Raw genomic sequence first — 25,006 nt, forward strand, 5'->3', positions numbered from 1 at the left:
CAGTAAAATACCCAATCTGAACCGCGCAAAACGATATTGAAGAATGTTGCCATTTGAATGCAATACGTTTAGATGTATTGTTATAAAATCACTTGATCTAAGCACTCCTGTTTAGACTCTCTGCATCTAATCAACTAACAAAACTAATATTTAACATTAATATGTATTATATGACATTTGACAGTACAATAACAAATACATATATCACTATTTCACAAGACAATGCTTTATACATTTAGTTCGGATTTATAGAATGTTCACAATTCAGTTAAGGGTAAAGAAAATCATATTTTAAAATAATTTCATAATCTCATGTTTGGATACTGCTAACATGAAATGATCTCTGTTGCATTATTTATTCTTTGCTTACACCGTACAATTAATTTACGATTAAAAAGAAACAGACAAAAAACATTGTATGAAGTTTCAAAGTTGTAGGTTGAAGCACTTTGATTTTAGAGCCAATTTTCAAAACCTTAAAAAATGTTAAGGTTTTAGCACTACGCGGATGGCGGACGTCAGATGACGGACGACGAGCTGAAAATCGCAATTCCTCAGGTTTTCTCCGAAAACAGCCGAGCTAAAAAGGACCTTGTTCGTTTTCTATCTATGGTTCGTTGATATCATAAAATGTAATGCCAAGTCTTAAAGACGTTTGTATTTTTGCTTTATTAACTAAAAGTGTTCCCGAATTGACTGAACGCCTTTCGGAATTCCGCCGAGGTTGCTGATCGTTCCCTCCTTTCTTTTGTGTTTTCTGAAACATTAGTGTTTGTAGCATAATGAGAAAAATCCAAAAACTGCAATTTAATTTAAATACTGCTTAATGATGCTCCCGAAGGGAGGCATATAGTTTTTACACCGTCTAACGGTGTTAACGTCTGTCCACAAAATGTGTGTCCGGTCCATATCTTTGTTTGCTCAGGTTTGTTCTGTGGGGATGTTTCAAGAGTAATTATTATACCCTTTGTTGGAAAAATACAACTTTTGCCACTCTGCCACTCTTATAATCTTATACTCTCAAATGGTAAAATATCTTGCATAAATACCAGTTACTGAAAGTGGGGTTACTGTGCTCATCAATAATGAAAACGGGGGTTAATTTTTCGAATTTTTATGCATATACTGCGATTGCTTGTTGAAAGCATGCTGATACTCATGAAAGGTAAACTATGATGGTTCTTGAGTCCACCTTACCATGAAAACTGCTGAGCAAAACTTATATTCAATCTAAAAATGCACATACAATGAACCGTGTCAAACGTAAACAACGCGGAACTTGCGCATAATTATTCGACATTATACTTACGCGCAGGAAGATCTACTGATATCAATTTAACCTCGGTATAAGTTCTGTTGTTACATTATCAATATTACAAAATTTATTGAAGACGTAATTAATACTGGTGACTTTGATTTGTTTCCGTTTATAAAACTAGTAATTCAGATATAAAAGTCAAAGTGCCTCGATTATTTAAAGTACAAAAATAATTATTAACATAATTTGTGCGTAATGACCGCACCAGTTTTTGTTTCAATATGATGTTGCAATAAAAACAATTGAGATATTCTGTATTCTATCTGACGACCGAAGATTTCGGAAAATAAAGAAGTCCGGTAAATAAAAGATACCTAAATTAAAAAGTAAAAATAACAATGGTAAAATTATTATACCACGTGGTTTTCATATAATGACGTAGTTGGTTATGAAGGCAAGGATTTGATCCAGCTATGTTAGTTCCAGTCAAAGCTCTGCACGGGGGTTGCTCGCTAACCAGTACTTGACAAAACAGATTTTATGTTAAAAGCTACCAATAACTTAGTGCATATTTTTATATCCACCAGCGCATCGAAAATAACATTCTGCTTTTGTCAGATCATAGAGGTCGATAGTCTCATACAATTAAGACGTCAAAGGCGCAAATTTAGGGATACTCCGTTCATGTTGCTTAAATATTGCGACTTTACAAAGAAACTCAATATTCGCAAAGACCATTTTTTTGCAAGTACATCAGTAACCATGTGTAACTTTTGTGAGTTCCGAGATGACAAACGTGTACAAGGCTTCAGGTTTATTTACGATTTATGTCCCAACAACAAGATATGGAGTTAACAGTGCTGAAATTAACAAACAACACATTTCACTAATAATACAAATACACACGTATCCAAACACATATCCACGTAGTCATATAGTGTATTATTTATATAATAACACATACTTAAAATAACTTGTATTATGAACACAAACTGAGACTCCCTAAACATTATCGACCATGTATTAACAATTAATACAAAAATACAGTATTCTCAGTTTTGAACTCACTAGCATAGGCTGCTAACACTCTCCAACCGTTTAGGTGGTCAAGGTTGATATAGGTCGGGTTTTAAGGCAACTGTAATAAAAGGTTACATTCATAATGTGTGGGACATGCAAGTTTGCACTTGCCAGCTAACAGAAATAATACACGAGGTACGCGACAAATAGATCTCCATAGACATCAAACTAAATCGACAAATTCAAACGAATAAACCTTTGTCACGACTCAAACAATATTTCTTAATGATACAAGTCAATAAAGAATCAATACAAACATTCGAAGAATCCCTACTTACATGTTAAACTTTTGATTTCTTAAGATTTGTTTTGTTAAATGTCTGGAATTACACATTGACGAGATGACGGAAGCTGAAGAGCAAAACCACATCCGAAAGTTCATCTAAATACCCAAAAGTAACATAACTGCCAAAAGCTGCTTATTTGCAAAAATTACGAAAAGCATATGGGGGTAACAAATGGTAGCTTTGACATCGACTTCCTGCAGCTTTTTCAAAGATCTTCCACAAATTTTACAGAAATATCAGTCACGGTGTAAATGCATATCCGTGGCCTTTCTGTCAAAATGCTGCCTCTCTGTTCATTCTTCTTAAAACCCGTTAACACATTTGTGCATAAAAAGAGGTGGTCCATGAGCTGAAGCATATATCCAGCTACAGGTTCACAGTAGTCTGCAGGTCCAAACACTTATTACAAACTCTATCGAAGATGGAATGATGACGAGGGTGGTGGAACAATCGCACATACACGCAACTTTGATGACTTTTTAACCTAGCTTTCCCGTAATATGTCAAATATCTAGTGTCATTGATATCATCTTAATGATCATATCTTTACGTTCAATGTACGCTATATAGTAATTTTCATCAAGTTTACTTCAACATTGCCTACTATCGCTTTCGTTGTGGCACGGAAAGCCTTTCGATCGGCTCACTTTTCTGGCACGGAAAGCCTAGTCGTCGAACTAAACCGCTTTATATATCAAAGTTCTCTTCTCGAGTGGATATGACTTATTAAAGGCTAGACAAAAGTGTCTGTTGTTATTATTCACGAACCTGAGCCAAGATTTATACAGATATATAGCTAGTCTTTTCATTTTTGTTAAATACACGTGGTAGAGGGTTATATCGTTTTGAATTAAATATTATATGCTGTATTATGAATCAATAAACGGCGTTAGACGTGATACTGAAGTGGCCTGATTAGATAAACATACTGTGTACAAATGTTAAGCAAAATAAGCGCTAAAAGTCTTAAATGGGGCACATTTCAGCCACCTTTACTTAATTACTGAATGACATGCATGTACAAGTATTTTTCGTCAAATTTTGCTGTTAGATGCCAGTCATGGTACTGCTTATTCAGGGGCGGTTCCAGAATTTCTGGTAGGGGGAGGGGGCGGGATATTGAAAGATTTGCTGGGGGTGCAGGGGGGGGGGGGGGGGGGGCGAAGCTCCCCGATTTTAGTGATTTTGAAGGCTTTGACAACCACTTCTCGAGCATGTCACGCCTTATGTACTTTCATCGAAGTTTCTTCTTATAATGACAAAAAGTGCATAGTTTATACGTAATTACGGATGGATATGGCCGGAAGAAATGCTCCAAAGAAGAACAAACACCGACGATAATCAGGCTAGTGGCGAATACAGCAGGGAGGGGAGAGCATGAAAACAATTGTAGTACCTACAGCATGATAATGACAAAGAATGAGATTTTATTACATTTAGAGATTGTCTGTGATAAGTGGGAAATGTTCTGTACGAAAAATAAGTAAAATGAGTTTATGTGATTTAGATCTAGTTAAGTGTGAAAAATCAAATTAATTAACTTTACTTTGGCGATTTTAGGGAGCGTACGCCGCGTCTGCCCCTCCTTGGATCCGCCCATCCTTAACCCGCCTATGTTCCCGCCTATGTTATTTGAACATTGCGTAATGATGCATTATGCGGCACACGCAATAGTCAGATTAAAAAAGAAACATATAACATGTATATTTGGTTTTACTTTTTTATTTCCGAAATATTGAACATATTATGTATTATGTGTATATCATTCTGTCAGCAGGTTTGAATCACATGTCAACAAACTAATCAATAAACTTTAATTGTGGGGTATAAAAACAGTAATTGAAACATGTGGGCACAAAATACAACTGCGTACGGCACATTGAATTAATACAGCGCAACCCTCTAAACCGTAACAGAAACAACTTTTAAACTGGAGTCCTCCTTATCAGAATTTCTGGTTCCATGATATAATTTTCTACTAACCGAACAGTCACAAATGCTAAAGTTACAATGGCAGGTTATTAAAACTGTGGATGAATAAACTTTCAACTGCCGCTGCACATATCCCTGATACAATTACAAAGGCAAGTTAATCATACATTTGAAGACAATGTTAAGTCATAATAAAAATATTAAAAGACAACGAAAAAACCCTGCCATAACACATGACTAAGTTATCATATCATATGACTAAGGTGTCATCTTAGTCATATGATATGACAACTAACGACATGTGATATGACAACTAAGACATGTGATATGACAACTTAGACATGTGATCTGAGAACTTGGTCATGTGATATGACATCTTAGTCATGTGATATGACATCTTAGTCATATGATATGACAACTTAGTCATGTGTTATGACATCTTAGACATGTGATGAGACATCTTAAGTCATATAATATGACAACTTAGACATGTGACATGACAACTTAGTCATGTTTTATGACATATGAGACATGTGATATGACATCTTAGAAATATGATATGATGACTTAGTCATGTGTTAGGACATCTTTGACATGTGATATGACATCTTAGTAATATGATATGAAAACTTAGTAATATGATATAACAACTTAGACATGTGATTTCGGTTAGGAATCGGGTCCGTTTGCTTTTGGAGTGCCTCCGTTTTTCGGAGGCGCAGACAGTGCTGAAAAATCCCTGTCAACACAAATCTGGGAACATTTTCTGTCGAATATTAAGATAACTAGAACTCATAGAGTACTGACCGAGTAGGATTAGTTTGTGAAACACTATGTTCCCCCATATATTTGACCTTTGACCTTGAAGGATGACCTAGACCTTTCATCACTCAAAATGAGCAGCTCCATGAGATACACATGCATGCCAAATATGAAGTTGCAATCTTCAATATTGCAAAAGTTATAACCAATCTTACAGTTTTGCGACGGACGGAATTACTGCAAATAAGAGAAAATATATAAACAAGAGCACCGCCTTGCCGGTGCAGACCGCTCATCTATTTTTCTTTTTAAAGGTGAAGGGACCTATCTCAATTTCAATCACAAAGGAGGGAGGGTTCGAGTGGAGGGGGTGTATAGTGTGGGGGTGTGGTCATTTATTACATTTTCTTCCAAAAATGCCAAAAATGCAAAAAAAAAAATTGGGGGGGGGGGGGGAGGGGGGATTCTTGGGTGGGATGGTTGGACGGTATTTTAACAATAAACTAATACAAGAAAAATATTTGTGCTTTTTAACCATGCAGGGTTCGACATTAACTTTTTTTACAGCAAGACTGTCGGACCAGCTCCTCTTAAAATGTACTAACCCGAACCTGATGTCTTCTAGACCATAAATGACATAGAAAATGAACACAATTGTGTCATGTAACTGTTAAATCAGGATTTATCAGTAAATAATCAGTGAACAACAGATTTTTTTATGCATAGTGTAAAACAATAAAATAAAACTTTTTATTTGCTTTTCTTCGTCAAATTCAATCCATGGGAACTGACTCGATTTTCCATCTAGGATAAAATTGACGTTTTTGAGTTTCTTCATATTTACGTTTCGTGCCAGTTTACGCGTCGGATTCTTTTGAATTAACTGATTTGTCGGACGAAAATCCAAACTTGAACAAAACCATTCCTTAAATTATATTCTCTTGTCTGCTACGCAAAAATGTTTACATTGACGATACCGAATTTCGATAGAAGTTGTAAAATCATGCTCTACAGTTTTACGACACTGCAGAAAATCATTATTATTCATGACAACTTGACCAATGGAAACAAGCAATTTCTGCAGGAAGCTCCCCTTTGCGTCCAAAAATAGGGATGAATCATGTGAATGCTCCGCGTTTATTTAAATACACTAGTTTTGTTTTAATAAAAATAACGGATACGAGAGTAATTTTACACATAAAAAAATAAAGATTTTCACAGCAGTTAGTTATAGTTATAAGAATCAGTATAGATTTTTTTATGTACGACCAGTCGGACAAGCTAGCCCGCAGTTTTACTAGCCCGACCACCAATCTTACTAGACAATGTCTGTTGGAAGTGCCTAAGTGAAGAAACCTGCCATGTTTAAAAAAAATGTATTTTAACCATGTTTCAAAAAAAATATTTTTTTTTTTTTTTTGGGGGGGGGGTATAGTGTTAGGGTGTGGTGGTCATTTATAAGATGATCTTTAAGGAAAAAATATTTTTTTTGGGGGGGGGGATTCGGGGGGGGGGGCGTGGGGAATGATTTGGGTGGAGTCTATTGTGTTTTGTCAGGTAAGAGTTGTTTTGTTAAAGTATCGATCAAATCTAAGCATAAATAAAGAAGTTATGGTAATTTTAGCAAAACTTAATTATTTGACCTTGAGAGTCAAGGTAAAGATAAAATTAAACTTGCCAGGTACAGTACCCTCGTGATAGCATTTAAGTTTGAAAGCAATAGCCTTGATACTTTAGAAGTTATGTGGACCTAAACACAAAATTTAACCATATATTCAAAGTCAAAATAGGGCCATAATTTCGTAAAAATGACAACCAGAGTTATGCAACTTGTCCTTTACTGTCCCCTTATGATAGTTTGCGAGTGTTCCAACTATGAAAGCAATATCTATTATACTTTAGGGGTAAAGTGGACCAAAACATAAACTGTTACCAAATTTTCAATTTTCTAAGTACAAAGAGCCCATAATTTCGTCAAAATACCAGTCAGAGTTATATAACTTTGCCTGCACAGTCACCTTATGATAGTTAGTAAGTGTTGCAAGTATGAAAGCAATAGCTTTCATACTTTAGGAATAAAGTGGACCTAAAGACAAAACTTAACCAAATTTTCAATTTTCTAAGTATAAAAAGGGCACATAATTCTGTCAAAATGCTTGCCAGTGTCATCTAACTTTGCCTGCCTAGTCCCCTCATGATAGTAAGTAAGTGTACCAAGTTTGAATGCAATAGCATTGATACTTTATGAGATAAGTGGACCTAAACGCAAAACTTAACCGGACGCCGACGCCAAGGTGATGACAAAAGCTTTTCTTTTTTTTTTCAAAAAATAGATGAGCTAATAAAAATGACTGTTATATTTAGCAAAGATTTAGGTGCATACCATCATCGCTGCTGGCGGATGGAGGCGAGGATGAGCTCTTCCGTTTAGTTCCTTTAGGCCCAGATCTGTCACTGATGTCTGTTTTCTTCGCTGGCGGAATGTTAAATGGTTTTGAAACGCAGCATCCAGAATTGTCAGACTCAGCGCTGTCAATTATGCATTAAGGTTTCATGTCAGGACAAGTCTCAAATACGTCCTGCAACTCTTTACCTGAATCTGTGTCGGGGGCGATTCTCCAGATTTTTTATAATTTTTTTTTACCGCGTTCGTATTTTTCTTTCAGGCTTTAAATTTTATGCCTGCACTGTTCGCCAGTAAAGTCATATCAGAATTTATTTATTTTTTCGGCAACAACTTCCCATTTGTGGCGGGTGCCTGATGTCCTGTTTTCTAAGGAGAAGAATTTTTCAAGAACTAACATCTCGGCCTCCGAGCTCCATTTTGAAACTGAAAACAATGTTGACAAAATGTAAATGCTGTCTATTAAGGTACACTTTTTACTTTGAAAAGTAAAACATTTATATATTGTACAGTCATGGAAATTAGCGTTTGTCCTGTTGCCCGATACATCCAAAATATAGTTCGGACAACCAGTTTGAGTTATTTCAGTTGTCCAAAGGAAAACCAATTATTAGCATTACACTTTATTTTGTCATGAATATTACAAAATAATATGGTTAAATGCATGCTCATAGAATTCTTTAAATATTGATTTGCTAAACATTGTACATTTTTTTAATATTTTTTTTTCAAACGAATGGCTATTTTCCACACAGCATGGAACACACACTGCATAATGTACATAATAAAAACCAATGGCCGGGCAACCAAATCATACTTTGGACAACCATTTTGAAAGTAAATGGTTGCCTGAATGAATATGCTCATGTCATGCAATTTCAACATAATAACTACTAGTAATGTATATTAAATGATTGTGTAACGTTTAATATGCTGTAGCTTACACACAGCAACTGATGTTTGCTATTTTTCTGGATTTGCATCTGACACCCAATATTTGATTACATTACACAATTTCTTGTAAGAGACAAACACCAGATTTAAGAGAAACATACTGGTACATTTAAAACATCAGACATCACATTTTTCTTCTTTATTACCATTGTCACTAGATGTTTCTACTGTTGTCTGGCTGCAGCTTTTAGTCACCTGACCTAGTAACCCTTGCACTACCATCTCCTTCACATTAGAATCTGAAAATGTAACTATTTCTATATACATTTACAGTAACTGTTAGCAAATTATCTTTATTATCTTAATAATCAAACTAAACACGTAATAATGTAAGGTAAGCATTTCTTTTACTCAAAGGTACACCCAAAACAAAATCTAGAAAAATAACTGATACTAAGAAATATATAAAACAATCATTTTTCAACAGGTATTAATAAATTTATATAAAAATCATTCTTCAACTAAATAAATAATACCTGTGTCAAGACTAAATAATAGATGTATAATCTGCTTCGAGCATGATAATTTAACTGTCTTGCCCTTGTTGTCAGTCAGTTCAACTTCTTGTCTACAATGACAAACTTAGTAAATTAATCGCAACACAATTAAATACATTTAAACTTTACTTTTTGATTAAACCTGCAACACTTTTTGGGAACAAGAAAATGTGTCCATGAAGAATTAATCTAGAGTGAATAATGAGTTTTAAAAATTGTATCGCAAACGCTTTTAAATATTTACTGTAAACAAGATGAGCTTTTAAACATATATATAAACAAGATATGCATACAGTTCTTCTGCTTGCGCAGACATCACAAATGCACAGATCTTCGCGTGTAATTATATCTTCAAGATCCCAATGAGCACAGTCTGTGTGAAATACTAGCCTGCACTTTGAACATCTAATGTAGATTCTGAAATAAAACACAAACATGATAGACAGCAGGATTTTTAACAAGAGCCGTCCGCAGTGAGTGCACTCCACTTTACTCAGTGCTTGATAGTGTACTAAAAACCATAAGTATCCTCGAGTGACCAAATTCGACACATGCAAGCAGTTTGTTAAAGTTTTGTTGCTCAATATAGGGATTTTTGTAATTTATTTTGTTATTTCATTACACATTTACCTTATTTTACACATTTTAAATTCAATTGATTGTGTTATCAACAAAAAATTCGTTGAAAAACGAAATGACCCAAGTCTATATAACGGCGGCAATTTTTGTTGAGAGTGCCCTAAAACGACTCATCTGATTGGTTACCTGATTTCAAAGAAAATATCACTTCGGTGGAGACTGAATGCATAAAATATTAACTCATTGATTGTTGTACTTAAATTTGTATCGCTGTAAAAGCAATATGGAACTAAAATTAATTAAATCAATTTAAGGTTTTTAATTTCGGGATGCCATACTTTCTGGCAGTGGTTTTAATAGGGGACCCTGTCAGCAACCCCTTGTCATAAGCTATGTTTATGGAAGTAGGTGGATATAACCTGTACTTCTTTTGTGGAACCTAAAATTAAAATTAAGTTAATGAAAATAAGTAATAAACATAATATGCAATTACCAACATAAACACTTGCTACATGTAGTTAAACTTGTTTTACATCATAACCAAAAACATATCCGGACTTCAAATCAAAGTTTAGGCGTACACCTTTTTCATAGTGAAAATTAATCTATTTATACGATGTTTTGTTAAATGGCAGCCACGTGACTTATGAATGAAATAGTGAACTTTTGCAGACGAAACCGATTCATTATCCCACGGTCTTATTTACAAAGACAATTGGGTGTAAAGTGTTCAAAAGTTTTGCATTAAGTAAAATACATAAAAATCCATCAAATGCAAACCAATCAACCATATCTTACCTTTTAACCCGCTATTTTCAACTATTTCCAAGGGCATCGTTTGTTATCAGATCACTTATTGTTGCAGACGATAGTAACATGCTGTGAAAGATTATCTGAGGTCACGCTTGGTTCAATCTCCACGCAGAGTTGCCGTTCCTTGCTCTCACATACAACTCTGCGAAAGACTCAGCCCTCCTTTTTGTCTATAAAATCGATAAAATCGAACAAACGCATTCAACGTATATTTGATTGGATATTTAAGATCGCATGCATTAAATTAAGAAATATGACTTTTAAATGTACGATAAATCGTGCAAAAACTTGCGAGTTTTTATGCAACTCTTTGGAACTAATTTATTGCCCATTTACGCAGATGAAATAATTCCACGCACTTTACAAATGTAAACAATCGAACATAATGTTTATTGAGTGACGCTAGGAATTGCTTCGACGTGTGTATGTATGTTGGTTTCTTAACATAAAAAAACATATCAATGTTATACGGGCAAAAGCCCGCGAAGCGGGCGTTGACCGTTCATACATATGGGAATTTAGACATAAAATTACATAAGAATACCACATATGGATACGTCTCAAAAAAATTTGCCACGCGACATATATTTTCGCGATGCTATTTATGACCTTGAACAAATCAAAAACACTTTGACATATGCTAAATCACATGTAAATACATAACTCAGGAAAAGTTATATCAATGACATCATAATTGTGTAGCGAATCGCACTAAATATTCTCGCATTATTTGTTTTTCTTCGCAACCGTTCCAGAATTAAGTCATTACTCAATTATCTCCCCTGAACGCTCTTCTTCAGTGGGTATAAGCCGAAGACTGGTTCACTACATATAGTAACAGTCTTCACCGAACACAATTTAGGGGAACATAACCCGTCTTTAATATATTGCCGAATCTCAGATTTCTGTCGAATTTATTTGCTTTGATCTTTTCGATATCTTATTGTTATTATTATCCTGACAAATCACAAACGCTTGTTAAAAAAATTATTTGTTTTAAACACTATAGTTGGCATCTCTATTCTTCCAGTATTCTCGCGGTATTTCAATAATGACACCCTACTGTTTATGTATCAGAATTTGTGACGCATTTTCCATTCGCTCTCAGAAAGAAGTTTTACGTGTGATCATGAGCAATATTCTGGTAAGTTGTCGTTGTTATCCACCAGAAACACACTTATTCACAAAATTTAAAGATATTCAGGTCTAACTTTTTAGTCTTTTAGCTTTAATTTAAAGCGTATTTACACCTCGTCTGCTCGCACTTTACCGATATCCCGAAAGGTAACATATCACTATAATTAGTTTAGGCCTAAAACCACAAAATCCGATACCGTTGGAATTTTCGTACCACAATCTTACGTAAAAAATCTTCCAGATTCGAAATCAACCAAAAAACAAGACATTTACAAATTGTCTGCATTATTGATCAAATTTTAAGATATTTGTTGGTTTTCCGTTTTTAGAAGCTGTTCTGCCAAGGCAAGAGCTGGGCATTATACAAGCCATTCTATCCAGCAAAACTGACAGTTTTGGTTTACAGAAATCAACAAAGTAAGGATTCCCGAACTATCAAAATTTCCAAGCTATACACACAGTTATTATCTGTGGTGATCTTTATTGGTTCTGTTTGTTTACTTGGATGGAACATGTGTGAACTTTTATAGAACTTTGAAAAGTCTATATATGTCTATCTATAAACAAAAATCAGCTATGGTATAATAAGATCAGATGTGCAAACAATGACAAAGGGTTGTTAAATTAACAATTTGAAGGCAATTATGCTGAAAAAATATGAAAAGTTCCCATGCAAATTTTGTCTGTATATCGACAAGTGTCTGCCGATTATTGTCAAACTAGTAATACAAAACTTACCACAAGTATGTAAAAGCACTAAGTACCTGTGATCATTTTTAGTAAGATAGTGTAATTCTAAACAGTAGCAAATAGCTTGTTTAGTAAATGCATAATGCAATTAATATGGTTTCCGTTCTATTGTGTAATTAATAAATTGGTTGTTACTTGCTAATCCATGATAAATGTTTTATGGCTAGTGCAAAACCAGCAATTGTACAATAACACCACTTTGTAATTTCATATACCTAAATATTCTTGAAATGTAGGTTGATGAGTTTTACTTATTTTGTAACTATTATTTTATGTGCAAATAAATGATGTGAAGTGTTTTGTATATCCACACAATACCACATATCTTTTTATATATGTACTGTTTTATGTGTTATTTGAATGTTTAAATAAAAAAATATGGATGATATAACATGATGAATTCTAATATTTGCATTCAAATTGTAACTATAGAGCTAAGTGTATGCAATTTAGACTGTGATTTTAGAATTGCTACAAAATGGCTAGTTTTTTAGTGGCGACACAATTTAAACTATTCAACAATAGTTTGCGAAAGAAAATTAGAAACCTGCAATATACCTGTATTTATTAAATATTTTAATTGCGAAACAAGTATGTTGTTATGCTGTAACACATAATTATACATTGATAATAAATAAGAAGACAATTAGTGGTGTTAACGTTTCCCAACAGTAGAAATCATTCTTCTGATGAAGTCAGTGGTATACAGACGAAAGCTACAGGTATGGCTTTCAATACGTAGTGTGTGTTATTTGGCAGTTTAAAAATATTGGATTACAAAAAATCCTGTCAAATTTGTCAATCAAAATTGATTTGACACATCACATGTACTGTATGCTAAATGCAACTGCTTTAGCAAGCTGTCAAGTTGAATTGCGACATTTGATGAAACAAACTGGTTCCTGGGTAGGACCAGTACTTAGTGTCTATATGACATACCATGACGTCGAAAGTCTACAAGACCTACTAGGTAGAATGAGAAATGTACTTCGACATACAATTTTCACAGACACTTGAGTGTTAGCCAATCAGAAGACACCTTACATCTGTTGCTTTTAGAGATATTTGACAGTGAACATAATTATTATTATTATTTATACCAAATTATGCGACTATCGACTGCTTACTCATAGATATTGTGCGTATTTATTAAATATTATTATTATTATAATTTATACCAAATTATGCGACTATCGACCGCTAATTCATAGATATTGTGCGTATTTATTGACCTGGCGTGGCGTGATTAACTTCTGACTTATGCAAGTTATGGTTATCACAAAATACAACCAACAGGAAGGTTATAATACATTATTTTTCCCGTTAATGCTTGGTAACTGTTTGGTTACCGTTGGGAATTTCCTACACAGTAATGCACTGGACGGTCGTGATACTCCGCCCTGCATGATCAATAAATACTCACAATATGCTGAATAATTTTAATTTTAAAAAGGTAACAATTGAATCTTTTTCAGATTTGTATATAATCTATTTCAATGCATTAAATACTTGAAATTTCTATGTGTTGTTTTTTTGCCATTCTGATATTTTTATTCATTTTGTCCTCAATTAAAAAAGAGATTTTAAACATTTATTATGAAAAAATCTGAAGGAAAAGCGGCTCAAGAGACTAGTGTTTTGATTGGCTGTTCAAAAAATGTGTACGTAGAAGTACAAACATGTATGTTGAAGTACAAATTGTACTTTGACGTACAAATATATACTTCGAAGTGTATTTGTACTTCGACGTACATTTCTCTTTTTAACTTGTTGATTTTCTTGACTTTCAACCCAAATGGTACGCCATAGTATGTCTTTAGGGTTATCTAAAGAATGCTCCCACTTAAGAGATCAATACAGAGACCTCCCAGTGACTAGGCCAGTTAGCAGACACCCCATCCACTATACCACAGACACCGAACCAGCTATAAATTCCTGTGGCTAGAAAACAAAAAAATATAAGATGCTAGATCTTTAAGCTTGGAACATGTTATTTGTTTTAAGATTGATTTTTTTTATGCATTACTTAATTATTGCAACAATTATAATATTTTGAACACAATCATGTCAATATATTTATTAAAAATACGTAGTTATCAAAAAAACTTAAAAAGCTTTGTCCGTAAATTAGGTAGCACCTATAATCATATTAATAATGAATTAAGACTGATATAAGATATCATGATATGAGATGGTTTTTTTAATGCAGTGAATGCAATGTAACCGTCGTGCAAGAGATTGTTTAGTATTCTGTAACCTCAAGGATGAACGCTTGGAATGATCATGACATAAATGAGACGCTTTCATAACAATAGTCCGTTCTGAGCCCAACACAGGGGTGAATGCACAGGCAGCAGTATCATAATTTTTTTTATTTTAAATTGCCCCCCCCCCGACCATACACCCCCCCTGAGCTTACCCCATGGGTTCCAGATTGTTAAATGTACACCTATTGTGTATAGTTTAACTTTCCAACAACGAATATTGACAAAAAATAACAGTTTAAAAAATTACCCCTCTTATAGGTATTATATATACACAAGGTACAGTATATGTCGATTGCTGAAAGATTGTGGAACACTGAACGTGACCTTTTTCACCGAAAACACACATGTTCCCATGCAGTTGCCTACAAAATGCAACTGGATTCGTTAAAAGACAGTAAAAGCAACGTGATGACACAACTAACCGATCTCCTGATCGGCTAATAACTTTAATATTCAATTTAATTTGACTTTCTCGCTATATGTCACTCTGTGTTTCATCTACACATGTACACCATTTTAATTCTATAACGCATCATCTGGTTGGTTGTTCTCATTGTGTTGGCCAATGATATGGCGTTTAAAACCAAGCATTCGATCGACAAAATATGACAGCAAAAGACCGACATGTAGCGAGAAAGTCGAATTTAATTGAATATAAAAGTTATTAGCCGATCAGGAGATCGGTTAGTAGTGTAATCTCGTTGCTTTGACTGTTTTTTAACGAATCCAGTTGCATTTTGTCGGCAACTGCATGGGAACATGTGTGTTTTCGATGAAAAAGGTCACGTCCAGTGTTCCACAATCTTTCAGCAATAGGCATATAGTGCGTTTCATACCTTGTGTATATATAATACCTATAAGAGGGGTATTTTTTTAAACTGTTATTTTTTGTCAATAAACGTTGTTGGAAAGTTAAACCATACACAATAGGTGTACATTTAACAATCTGGAACCCTTGGGGTAAGCTCGGGTGGGGGGGGGGGGGGGGTATGGTCCGGGGGGGGGGGGGGAGGGCAATTTTTTTTTATGATACTGCTGCCTGTGGGTGAATGTAATGTAATTCAAAATACCTATTAACATTTAAAAATTAATCATCTTTTTAATGCGAATATGCGGTTATTGTTTTGTTCGAAATTACGCAATTCTCACGCGACACCGGCGTAGGTCAGAATACACTAAATAGTTTCCCTATATAATTCAATGTGAAAACGACAACTTTAGGCCAAAATAAATGCAACATTTTGCACATAGAGACCCCGATAACCATACCTTTTCTTAAAGGCCATTCTAAGAGGAATCGATTTATGCAATAAAAAGATATGTCATGTTCAATGCAAGAAAGAACTTGACACAAATCAAAATCGACTGTTTTTGCAACTTTTTTTTCGGCCGTTTCTTAGTGGAGTGTAACCTTTTTCAGTGCGATGGTTTACTATAGTCTTTAAGTTCATCATATTTCAGGGATTCAGTAGTGAACACCTATTCATGCCCTACCACTTTCTCCGAAAGATAACACCCGAATACTAGATAAAAGTGTAAAACATGCCTTCCTGTCAACTATGGAATTTTTTTTAGATTTAGTGTACTGTAACCGTAAGCCGATTTGATGAAGTCAACCCTACGGCTATGCCTCACGTATTTTATCCACTGCAGTAGTATAGCTTAATGAATGTCACTGCGGTATAAACGTCTGACCTTGTTCCTTAAATAACTTGCTGATAGCTAGGTTAGAGCGTTGGAAAATTGTAAGTAATTTAACATTTTTTAATTAATAGATTCTTTATCCATGTTTGCTTTTCTATTTTCTATTCAATTTTAAAAAAAAAGTCATAAAAAGCGAGTTGAATTATTGCAACTAGAAGTTATGAGAAATCTTCTTGTCCATAACCGTAGGGCCTAGGGCTACCAAATTTGGTATGTAGTGACATCTTATAGTCCTCTTCGAAGTTTCTTCAAATTATGCCCCTGGGGTCAAATTTGACCCTGCCCTGGGGGGGTCAAAAAGTTGAAAATTTGCTTATATAAGGCCTATTTTGTGAACACTTTAAAAATCTTCTCGTCCATAACCATTGGGCCTAGGGCTACCAAATTTATTATGTAGTGACATCTTATAGTCCTCGAACAAGTTTCTTCAAATTATGCCCCTGGGGTCATGGGGTCAAATTTGACCCTGCCTCAAAAAATTGAAAATTTGCTTATATAAGGCCTGTTTTGTGCAAACTTTAAAAATCTTCTTGTCCATAACCGTATGGCATAGGGCTACCAAATTTGGTATGTAATGACATCTAATAGTCCTCTACCAAGTTTGTTCAAATTAAGACCCCGGGGACAAATTTGAGCCTGCCCCGGGGGTCACAAAAATGAACATATGCTTAAATAAGGCCTATTTTGTGCAAACTTTAAAAATCTTCTTGTTCATAATTATAGAGCCTAGGGCTACTAACTTTGGTATGTAGTGATATCTAATAGTCTTCTACCAAATTTGTTCATGACTCGCAGATGACCCCCTATTGATTTTCAGGTCACTAGGTCAAAGGTCAAGGTCACAGTGACCCGAAATAGTAAAATGGTTTCCGGATGATATCTCAAGAACGCTTGATCATGAAACTTCATAGGTACATTGATCATGACTCGCAGATGACCCCTATTGATTTTTAGGTCAAAGGTCAAGGTCATGGTGACCCGAAATAGTAAAATGGTTTCTGGATGATAACTCAAGAATGCTTATGCCTAGGATCATGAAACTTCATAGGTACATTGATCATGACTCACAGATGACCCCTATTGATTTTCAGGTCACTAGGTCAAAGGTCAAGGTCACGGTGACTCAACTAAGAAAATTGGTTTCTGGATGATAACTCAAGAAGGCTTGCACCTAGGATCATGAAACTAAATAGGTACATTGATCATGACTCACAGATTACCCCTATTGACGTTCAGGTCTCTAGGTCAAAGGTCAAGGTCACGGTGACTGAACACAGTAAAATGGTTTCCGGATGATAACTCAAGAAAGCTAATATGCCTAGGATCATGAAACTTCATAGGTACATTGACCATGACTTGCAGATGACCCCTATTGATTTTTAGGTCACTTGGTCAATGTTCAGGGTCACAGTGCCAAAAAACGTATTCACACAATGGCTGCCACTACAACTGACAGCCCATATGGGGGGCATGCATGTTTTACAAACAGCCCTTGTTATATTTTGAGATGATTCTTTACAAAGAAAGATGCTACTATTGTATTTGTTATAAATGTGTGAAAGGCTCTTAAGAAGGAACCAGAGATTATAAACCCTTTACCAAACACTAACAGGATTTTACAGGTTTGTAGCTGACGACTTTATCAATAATTGTGATAAAAGGAGAAATTGCTCAAGATGAGCAATTTCTCCTTTTATCACAATTATTTCTTCCCTACCTGATCATTTCCTTCAGATTCCATTACAATTTAATTGTCGTCTGCAACCTCTTTCAACTTGGGAATGTCCAAAATGTGTCGTTTGGTAAAGGGTTAAGGCATTTTGATTCATGGGTCTTGTGAATCTGTTTTAAATCAAATGCGTAGATTTGATCTTCAGCATCTAAAAATATGTGAAATAGAAAGAACGACAGTATCTTTTGGAGAGATAAATGTACCTACGTTATAAGCAAAGGACCTGTGCAACAATTCCCAGGCTTTTTAGTCTGTTTAGTTAACACGGTAGTAACTTTTTCCATATATAAAAGTGCTCACCCTTCCAACTTTAAGCGCCCAGTGGGACAAGGGATAGAAAGAGAAAGTCACATGCTTGAGTACATTTCAACCCATGCGCATTGCACGTTTTTTTCACATTAAAAAACAGTGGAGCGATACAGGGCCATCATGGCCCTCTTGTTTGTATTTTAGCAAAGAATTGACAATTAAAAATGATTCTCCATTCCAATGCCATTTGTTTAGCAAAAAGTCAAAACTGTACAATTCATGAAATAGATAATGACAATAAGTTCTGTGATTCATTTACATATACTACAGCTATGCATAAAATCATGTACATGACGTTAACATGTAACTATAATACATCCTGTTAACTCAGTAGCTACCATTTTCATACACACGACCTCTAGATAGTAATAAATGCATGATCACACTGCTGTCATTATGCTGGACATATTAATTTTTCCGGCCAAGACAATGATAAATACAACTAAGTCTAAGGTTGTAAAATTGTGCGGTACATGCAGTATTCACCGTTTGAGTGGGTGTGTATTGGACATTGATGGGTAATGTCAAAGCATCATACTTCCTGTAACTTCAATTAATTGAGTTACAATGCTGTCAAGGCACTGTTTTCCACTAGGAGTTAATAATACATTATGACATAGTGAACAATGAAAGATCACTTTTGGAACAAGTTGCAGCTAAAAATTGGCAGGGTTTAAAGTTTGGTGGCAGTTTTTTAGCTCCACTGGCCAAAGGCCAGCAGGGCTTATGTCATGGTCCTGTGTCCGTCGTGTGTGTGTCAGTGCGTCCGTGCGTTAACTTTTTCTTTAAACATCTTCTTCTCCTAAACTACTATTCCAATTCTGATGAAATTTCTCAGGAATGTTCATGTAGTGAACCTCTTTCAAATTTATTCAAATGATGCTGCTGGTGTCAAATTTGCTTATATAAGGCCTATTTTGTGCAAACTTGATAAATCGTCACTCCGGTGTTGTCCATATGGTCACTCGTCTGGGCCCGGCTCGAACTTATATACAATTATTAATTAATTTGGTTCTAAAACTGTACCGTAAAACAATCCATGATATATGTAATTTTAAAGATTCCAATTAATAATGACTATCTTATGTACTTATGACAAGAGGAAAATTGCATCAACAAATAAATAGATATAGAAACACTGCATGTAATGTGCACGCCGAGAATCTATATTTGTATTTGGGGTCCAAATGTACTTTGGATTGGTAGTACATTACAATGCAGTGTCCAATAACACCTTGTTGACGTCAATACATAAATAAACAATACTATAAACAAGGCAAAGATGAGGAAGCTGTCTATAACGAATGTTCGCGGTTTCCTCGTCTGCGCTTTAAGATATATAGGAAAATTACACCAAAAAATAAATAGATAAAGACTAATAATACTAAAAGGACGGAAGGGTATGCCCCCCCCCCCCCCAATACATATGTCACTTGGCCCTTTTCGACCACTATGGATTAGCTCTAATCCTTCTTTTACAACCAAATAGCGCTCTAGGTAACAAAACCCAGGGTTCCGCGAGACCCTCTTTTTCCTTCTCTCAAGCTGTAAACAGCCACCGACCACGAAGGCAGGGGAAAGCACACAGATAACATACTTCCACGCAATGTCGGAAGATATTAAGTGCGCACGTGGGCAAATCGCTTTTACTCACAGTGCAACCCCTATAGCTGTAAATAATGTTGTAAATAAATATGACAAGTAAACTTTTCCCATATCCACACACTTACAAAACATGTTGGGTGGAGCGCGTCGGCAGGGCTAGTAGGCCTGGCGAAATACCAACTTGTCCGTGCACTCTGGCTCTGTTGAAATGACCCACCCATCATAACCAAAAAAAAGAATGGTGACGGTTTTTATTGTTGTTTTCCCTACGGTAGTGTAGATGACGCTTTCCCATTGTGTAGTTTAAACAGAGCCCGTTATATGACAGGAGTGTTAAATGAATAAGTTCGGAAATTCTAATTCACCCATGAATGCAAACCAAACCAAACCAACGGTGGCGTTTTTTCTCTTGTTAATCGCATGCTCTATTATATTCTTCATATTATCTGGTTTACAGTGCATGATATTTTTAATGAAAATTCAATACTGCTCCAGCAGCTGGAGTTTCACTTCTTTAATTGATATATATGGGCGACGAGGAAACAGTCTAAATTAGGAAAGAAGCTGTATACCTACTCTGCAATATGCTAGATTTTCACTCACTGGTCATATATCTGGTTATTAGTGTGTGCGTGTTTAAATTGTTTTACTAATACTGTTAATCCCAACCTAACTGACTCACATGTCTTCCGCGAGGGACGTTAAACAGGGGTGCAGTGTATCGGTGCTCTACACCGGGCACTTTAAAGAACCAGGAACGCCTCTGGAAGTGGGGCGTTTCCTGTATCCTGCTTGAACCCCCACTAATACCTCTCCTGGGGCGGAGAGCCCTATAAAATCACACACAATTTCGTAAACAAACCATAAACAAAAAATTATAAATAATAATAATTATAATAATGATAATAATAATAGTTATGATGAGAATGATGGTTATGTTAATGTTAGTGATGATTATGAAGTTGGGGTTAATGATGATGATGATAACAATACTAATTATGGTTATAATAGGACAAAATTTGCACACTTAACGAAAGATATTCCTAATCATTTATCTATTTTATATTATAACGGGTCTGCTATGATTAAAGTTTTTGTATAATTGTAATATAATTCTCCTCCTGTTTTTTTTTTATTTTTTATTTTTATTTATTTTATACCAGTGAACGATAAGGTCTCATTGGCCACTGTGCACTGGTGCATTTGTATTAAAAATAGTAATATTAATAATAATAAACCTTTGGCGAAAACCCAAGCAGTTGGGGTAAATTTGACCTACTTTGGTTCAAAATTAAAATATTTTCCCCTGACAGGTCACAGGGGCAGGTCCGCACATAAGGCTGTCGTGAAGACGCAGCGAGACCTTTAAATAAACTCTGACATTCACACACAACTTGATAAATCTTCTTGTCCATAACCCTTGGGCCTAGGGCTACCAAATTTAGTATGTAGTGACATCTTATAGTCCTCTACCAAGTTTGTTCAAATTATACCCCTTGGGTAAAATTTGACCCTGCCCTGGGGAGACAAAAAATTGAAAATTTGCCTATTTAAGGCATATTTTGTGCAAACTTTAAAAATCTTCTTGTCCATAACCATTGGGCCTAGGGCTACCAAATTTGCTATGTAGTGACATCTTATAGTCCTCTACCAAGTTTGTTCAAATTATGCCCCTGGGGTCAAATTTGTCCCCCGGGGGGTTAAAAAATTGAAAATTTACTTATATAAGGCCTATTTTGTGCAAACTTTAAAAATCTTCTTGTCCATAACCATTGGGCCTAGGGCTACCAAATTTGCTATGTAGTGACATCTTATAGTCCTCTACCAAGTTTGTTCAAATTATGCCCGTGGGGTCAAATTTGACCCTGCCCCGGGGGGTTAAAAAAATTGAAAATTTGCTTATATAAGGCCTATTTTGTGCAAACTTAAAAAATCTTTTTGTCCATAACCATTGGGCCTAAGGCTACCAAATTTGCTATGTAGTGACTTCTTATAGTCCTCTACCAAGTTTGTTCAAATTATGCCCCTGGAGTCAAATTTGACCCTGCCCCAGGGGGTCAAAAAATTGAACATTTCCTTATATAAGGCCCATTTTGTGAAAACTTTAAAAAACTGTCCATAACCATTGGGCCAAGGGCTACAAAATTTGGTATGTAGTGACATCTTATAGTCCTCTACCAAGTTTGTTCAAATTATGCACCTGGGGTCATATTTGACCCTGCCTCAGGGGCCAAAAAATTAAAAATTTGCTTATATAAGGCCTATTTTGTGAAAACTTTTAAAATCTTTACGTCCATAACCATTGTGCCTAGGGCTACCATATTTGGTATGTAGTTACATCTTATAGTCCTCTATCAAGTTTGTTCAAATTATGTCCCTGCCCTGGGGGGGTCAAAAAATCGAAAATTTGCTTATATAAGGCCTATTTTGTGCAAACTTTTAAAATCTTCTTGTCCATAACCGTATGACAGAGGTCTACCAAATTTGGTATGTAATGACATCTTATAGTCCTCTACCAAGTTTGTTTAAATTAAGCCCCTGGGATCAAATTTGACCGTTCCCCAGGGGTCACAAAATTGAACATATGCTTATATTGGGCCCATTTTGTGCAAACTATAAAAATCTACTTGTCCATAACCATTGGGCCTATTTCTACCAAATTCGTTAGGTAGTGACATATAATAGTTCTCTACTTAGTTTGTTCAAATTATGCCCCTGGGAACAAATTTGACCTTTCCCCAGGGGTCACAAAAAGGAACATATGCTTAAATAAGGCCTATTGTGTGCAAACTTTAAAAATCTTCTAGTTCTTAAATATAGAGCCTAGGGCAACTAGATTTAGTATGTAGTGATATCTAATAGTCCTCTACCAAATTTGTTCAAATTATTCCCCTGGGCTCAAATTTGACCCGGCTCCGGGGGTCACAAAACTTAACATATGACGTTTAACAGTGGAGATTACTGCGGCTGTTTGGCTGTGACCAACAACAACATCAACATCTTGTAAACATGAGATAAAACCCTGTCATTTTGTGCCATTTTAGGTCAGATGGTGACTGCTTACAAAGGCATTGAAGTAAGAACATGTGTTATGAATGCTTTTCTTACAAACTGAAAAAAGTCGTGTTTTATTTAAATATGTCGAAAATGACCATATATCCGGATGAAAATATTTTGGATGACATGTTAATTTCATGTCTTTTTTGTTGTGTTAAAACCAGTTTAATAATATGTTATTGATTTTAGAAACACAACTTCCATGAATATATTTATTTCAAGAAAAGTCAATATATGATACTGCATGGTAAATTCAAACTTTGTATCCAAGAGAAGGTGTTAAAATTAATGAAGTGCAATGTTCTTAGCTATCATATATGCTGCTTTTTGACGATGCGAACAGCATCGTCCAAGTTATCATAACCGTAGAATTTTTTTTCACAATGGCGACCTATGTAAAAGACTGAGCCAGTCCGATTGAGATAACTCGATTTTTCAGTTACTTCCCTTTTGCATTCGCCACTGCGTAGGAGATTGCTCGTCATTGATAACATTCTCCTAGCAGAGTTGTCGTTCGTGTTTCAACATTCAAATATGGCCGCCCCCGTGAGAGTCTCGATTCAAAACTTTCTTACTGCATAAATTGGCTTGTTTCGCTATTTAGAAGCTGTCATTTAGGATTTATGAATTATTTATTCACTAAATCTCCGCTTATGACAACAATAGTTGGAATTCGAAGGATATATACTCGATGTGAATGAAGGACTTTCTGGATCGTAACAGCTTGACACGGCAAAACTGGCATACTGGTATTTTTAGTTATCAATATAAGTCACATTGTGCTTTATAAATTGTATTCGAGCATTTTGCGACTTATTGAATGACTATGATACCCGATATCAACATTTCATCGGTGATTTGCAGATCACCAAGCTGTCCTGAAATTCAACATTGATTTCAAACTCTTTACTGGTTTGTACTATTTCTTAGTGTTAGTACTTTTTATCATTTTAAAGTTAAATGAACTGTGTCACAGTAAAAGGGACATTAAGGCGATTGTGGCCAGTTTGGATCTAGATCAGCCTGCATTCGCTTGAAAGCTGTTTGCTTAAAAGCGTTTTTCTGACACAAACAAATAATTTAATTGGATACTGATTTGACTGCGCTTTTCCTGTGACCTGGCTCAAATAATAGAATTGTCATTAATCAAATTATTTATTTCGAACATTAATCAATTGTTTTTTCTTGTCCCTCGGGATCAATGACTCCAGCACTTTCCTGTTGAGAATTGAATACTGCTAAAGGTGATGTTAGGGGGCGTGAGAGATGTTGCACCTTCCAGTATCGCTTGATTGTTCATTGTCGGCTCGGGTACTACGTACATGTACCCCGGGTACTCTTAAGTATACTTACATGTATCCCGGGTACGGTAAATATACTAAAATGTACCCGGAAAATTTAACCCTAAATCCGTCGTTGTCGACTATTTTTTTGTAATAATTATATATACACATCAGGGCTTAACACTAACTTTTTTTTCAACTAGCCCATTCGGGCTAGTAAATGCAGAACCTACTAGCCCTGACCAATCTTTCATGTGCCCTGACCCAAGTATTATAAAAACCTTTATAATTTATCATTCAACTTGTATTTTTTTGTGCTTGGAGATGCGCAATTATGATGAAATCATTCTTATTAGCTTGCCTTACTAATGCTATTGAATTCAATATTCATCTATTTAAGACATCTATTTGTAATCTTCACGCCATTTCTGGAGAAATGTTCTTGTTTTTTTATTTCCTCATACTTTCTCTTACTTTCCTCCTATCCCTTTTCTTTTCGTATCCGAGGAACCCCCATCCCCACCCATAAAGCCAAACTTAAACAACGACATGAACGTTAAAACCTTTTTTACATAGATTGCCGGGTTACTGTCTTA

At 35.3% G+C, this 25,006-nt stretch overlaps 2 protein-coding genes across 5 annotated transcripts in view; one reads left to right on the forward strand and one right to left on the reverse strand.

The window, feature by feature from the left end:
• Positions 1-278: 278 nt before the first annotated feature.
• Positions 279-10,715, reverse strand: LOC127838931 (uncharacterized). 2 transcript variants are annotated; one of them, XR_008030042.1, is made up of 6 exons: positions 10,552-10,715; positions 9,468-9,591; positions 9,154-9,245; positions 8,824-8,916; positions 7,703-8,149; positions 279-757 (listed from the first exon to the last, which is right to left on the reverse strand). XR_008030042.1 is itself a non-coding variant. In XM_052367068.1 (5 exons), the coding sequence occupies exons 2-5, from the start codon at positions 9,488-9,490 to the stop codon at positions 8,028-8,030; spliced, it is 330 nt and encodes a 109-aa protein (XP_052223028.1). In that variant the 5' UTR covers positions 9,491-9,591; positions 10,552-10,715; the 3' UTR covers positions 7,292-8,027. The 2 variants fall into 2 exon arrangements, 1 of the variants encoding a protein (XP_052223028.1); XM_052367068.1 differs by lacking the exon at positions 279-757 and having other exon boundaries at positions 7,292-8,149.
• Positions 10,716-15,338: 4,623 nt separating this feature from the next.
• Positions 15,339-25,006, forward strand: part of LOC127837492 (uricase-like) — a 70,962-nt gene continuing 61,294 nt past the window's right edge. Inside the window, exons 1-2 of one of the 3 annotated variants that reach the window (XM_052364625.1) lie at positions 16,314-16,465; positions 17,516-17,617. The gene's annotated coding sequence lies outside the window, so the exon portion shown is untranslated. Of the gene's footprint in view, positions 15,404-16,313; positions 16,466-17,515; positions 17,618-25,006 lie in introns of those variants that run through there. The other 2 variants (XM_052364626.1, XM_052364624.1) reach the window with 2 other exon arrangements.

Source organism: Dreissena polymorpha, chromosome 7 (assembly GCF_020536995.1).
Source record: "Dreissena polymorpha isolate Duluth1 chromosome 7, UMN_Dpol_1.0, whole genome shotgun sequence".
Classification (NCBI taxonomy): Eukaryota; Metazoa; Mollusca; class Bivalvia; order Myida; family Dreissenidae; genus Dreissena; species Dreissena polymorpha.

Excerpts from the sequence above, each read along its gene's own strand:
- LOC127838931 (XM_052367068.1), bottom strand. The coding sequence starts at position 9,490 with ATGTCTGCGCAAGCAGAAGAACT. Across the intron at positions 9,246-9,467 it reads TCTGCGCAAGCAGAAGAACT|ACAAGAAGTTGAACTGACTG; the intron begins GTATGCATATCT and ends TTGTCATTGTAG. Across the intron at positions 8,917-9,153 it reads ATTATTTAGTCTTGACACAG|ATTCTAATGTGAAGGAGATG; the intron begins GTATTATTTATT and ends TTACATTTTCAG.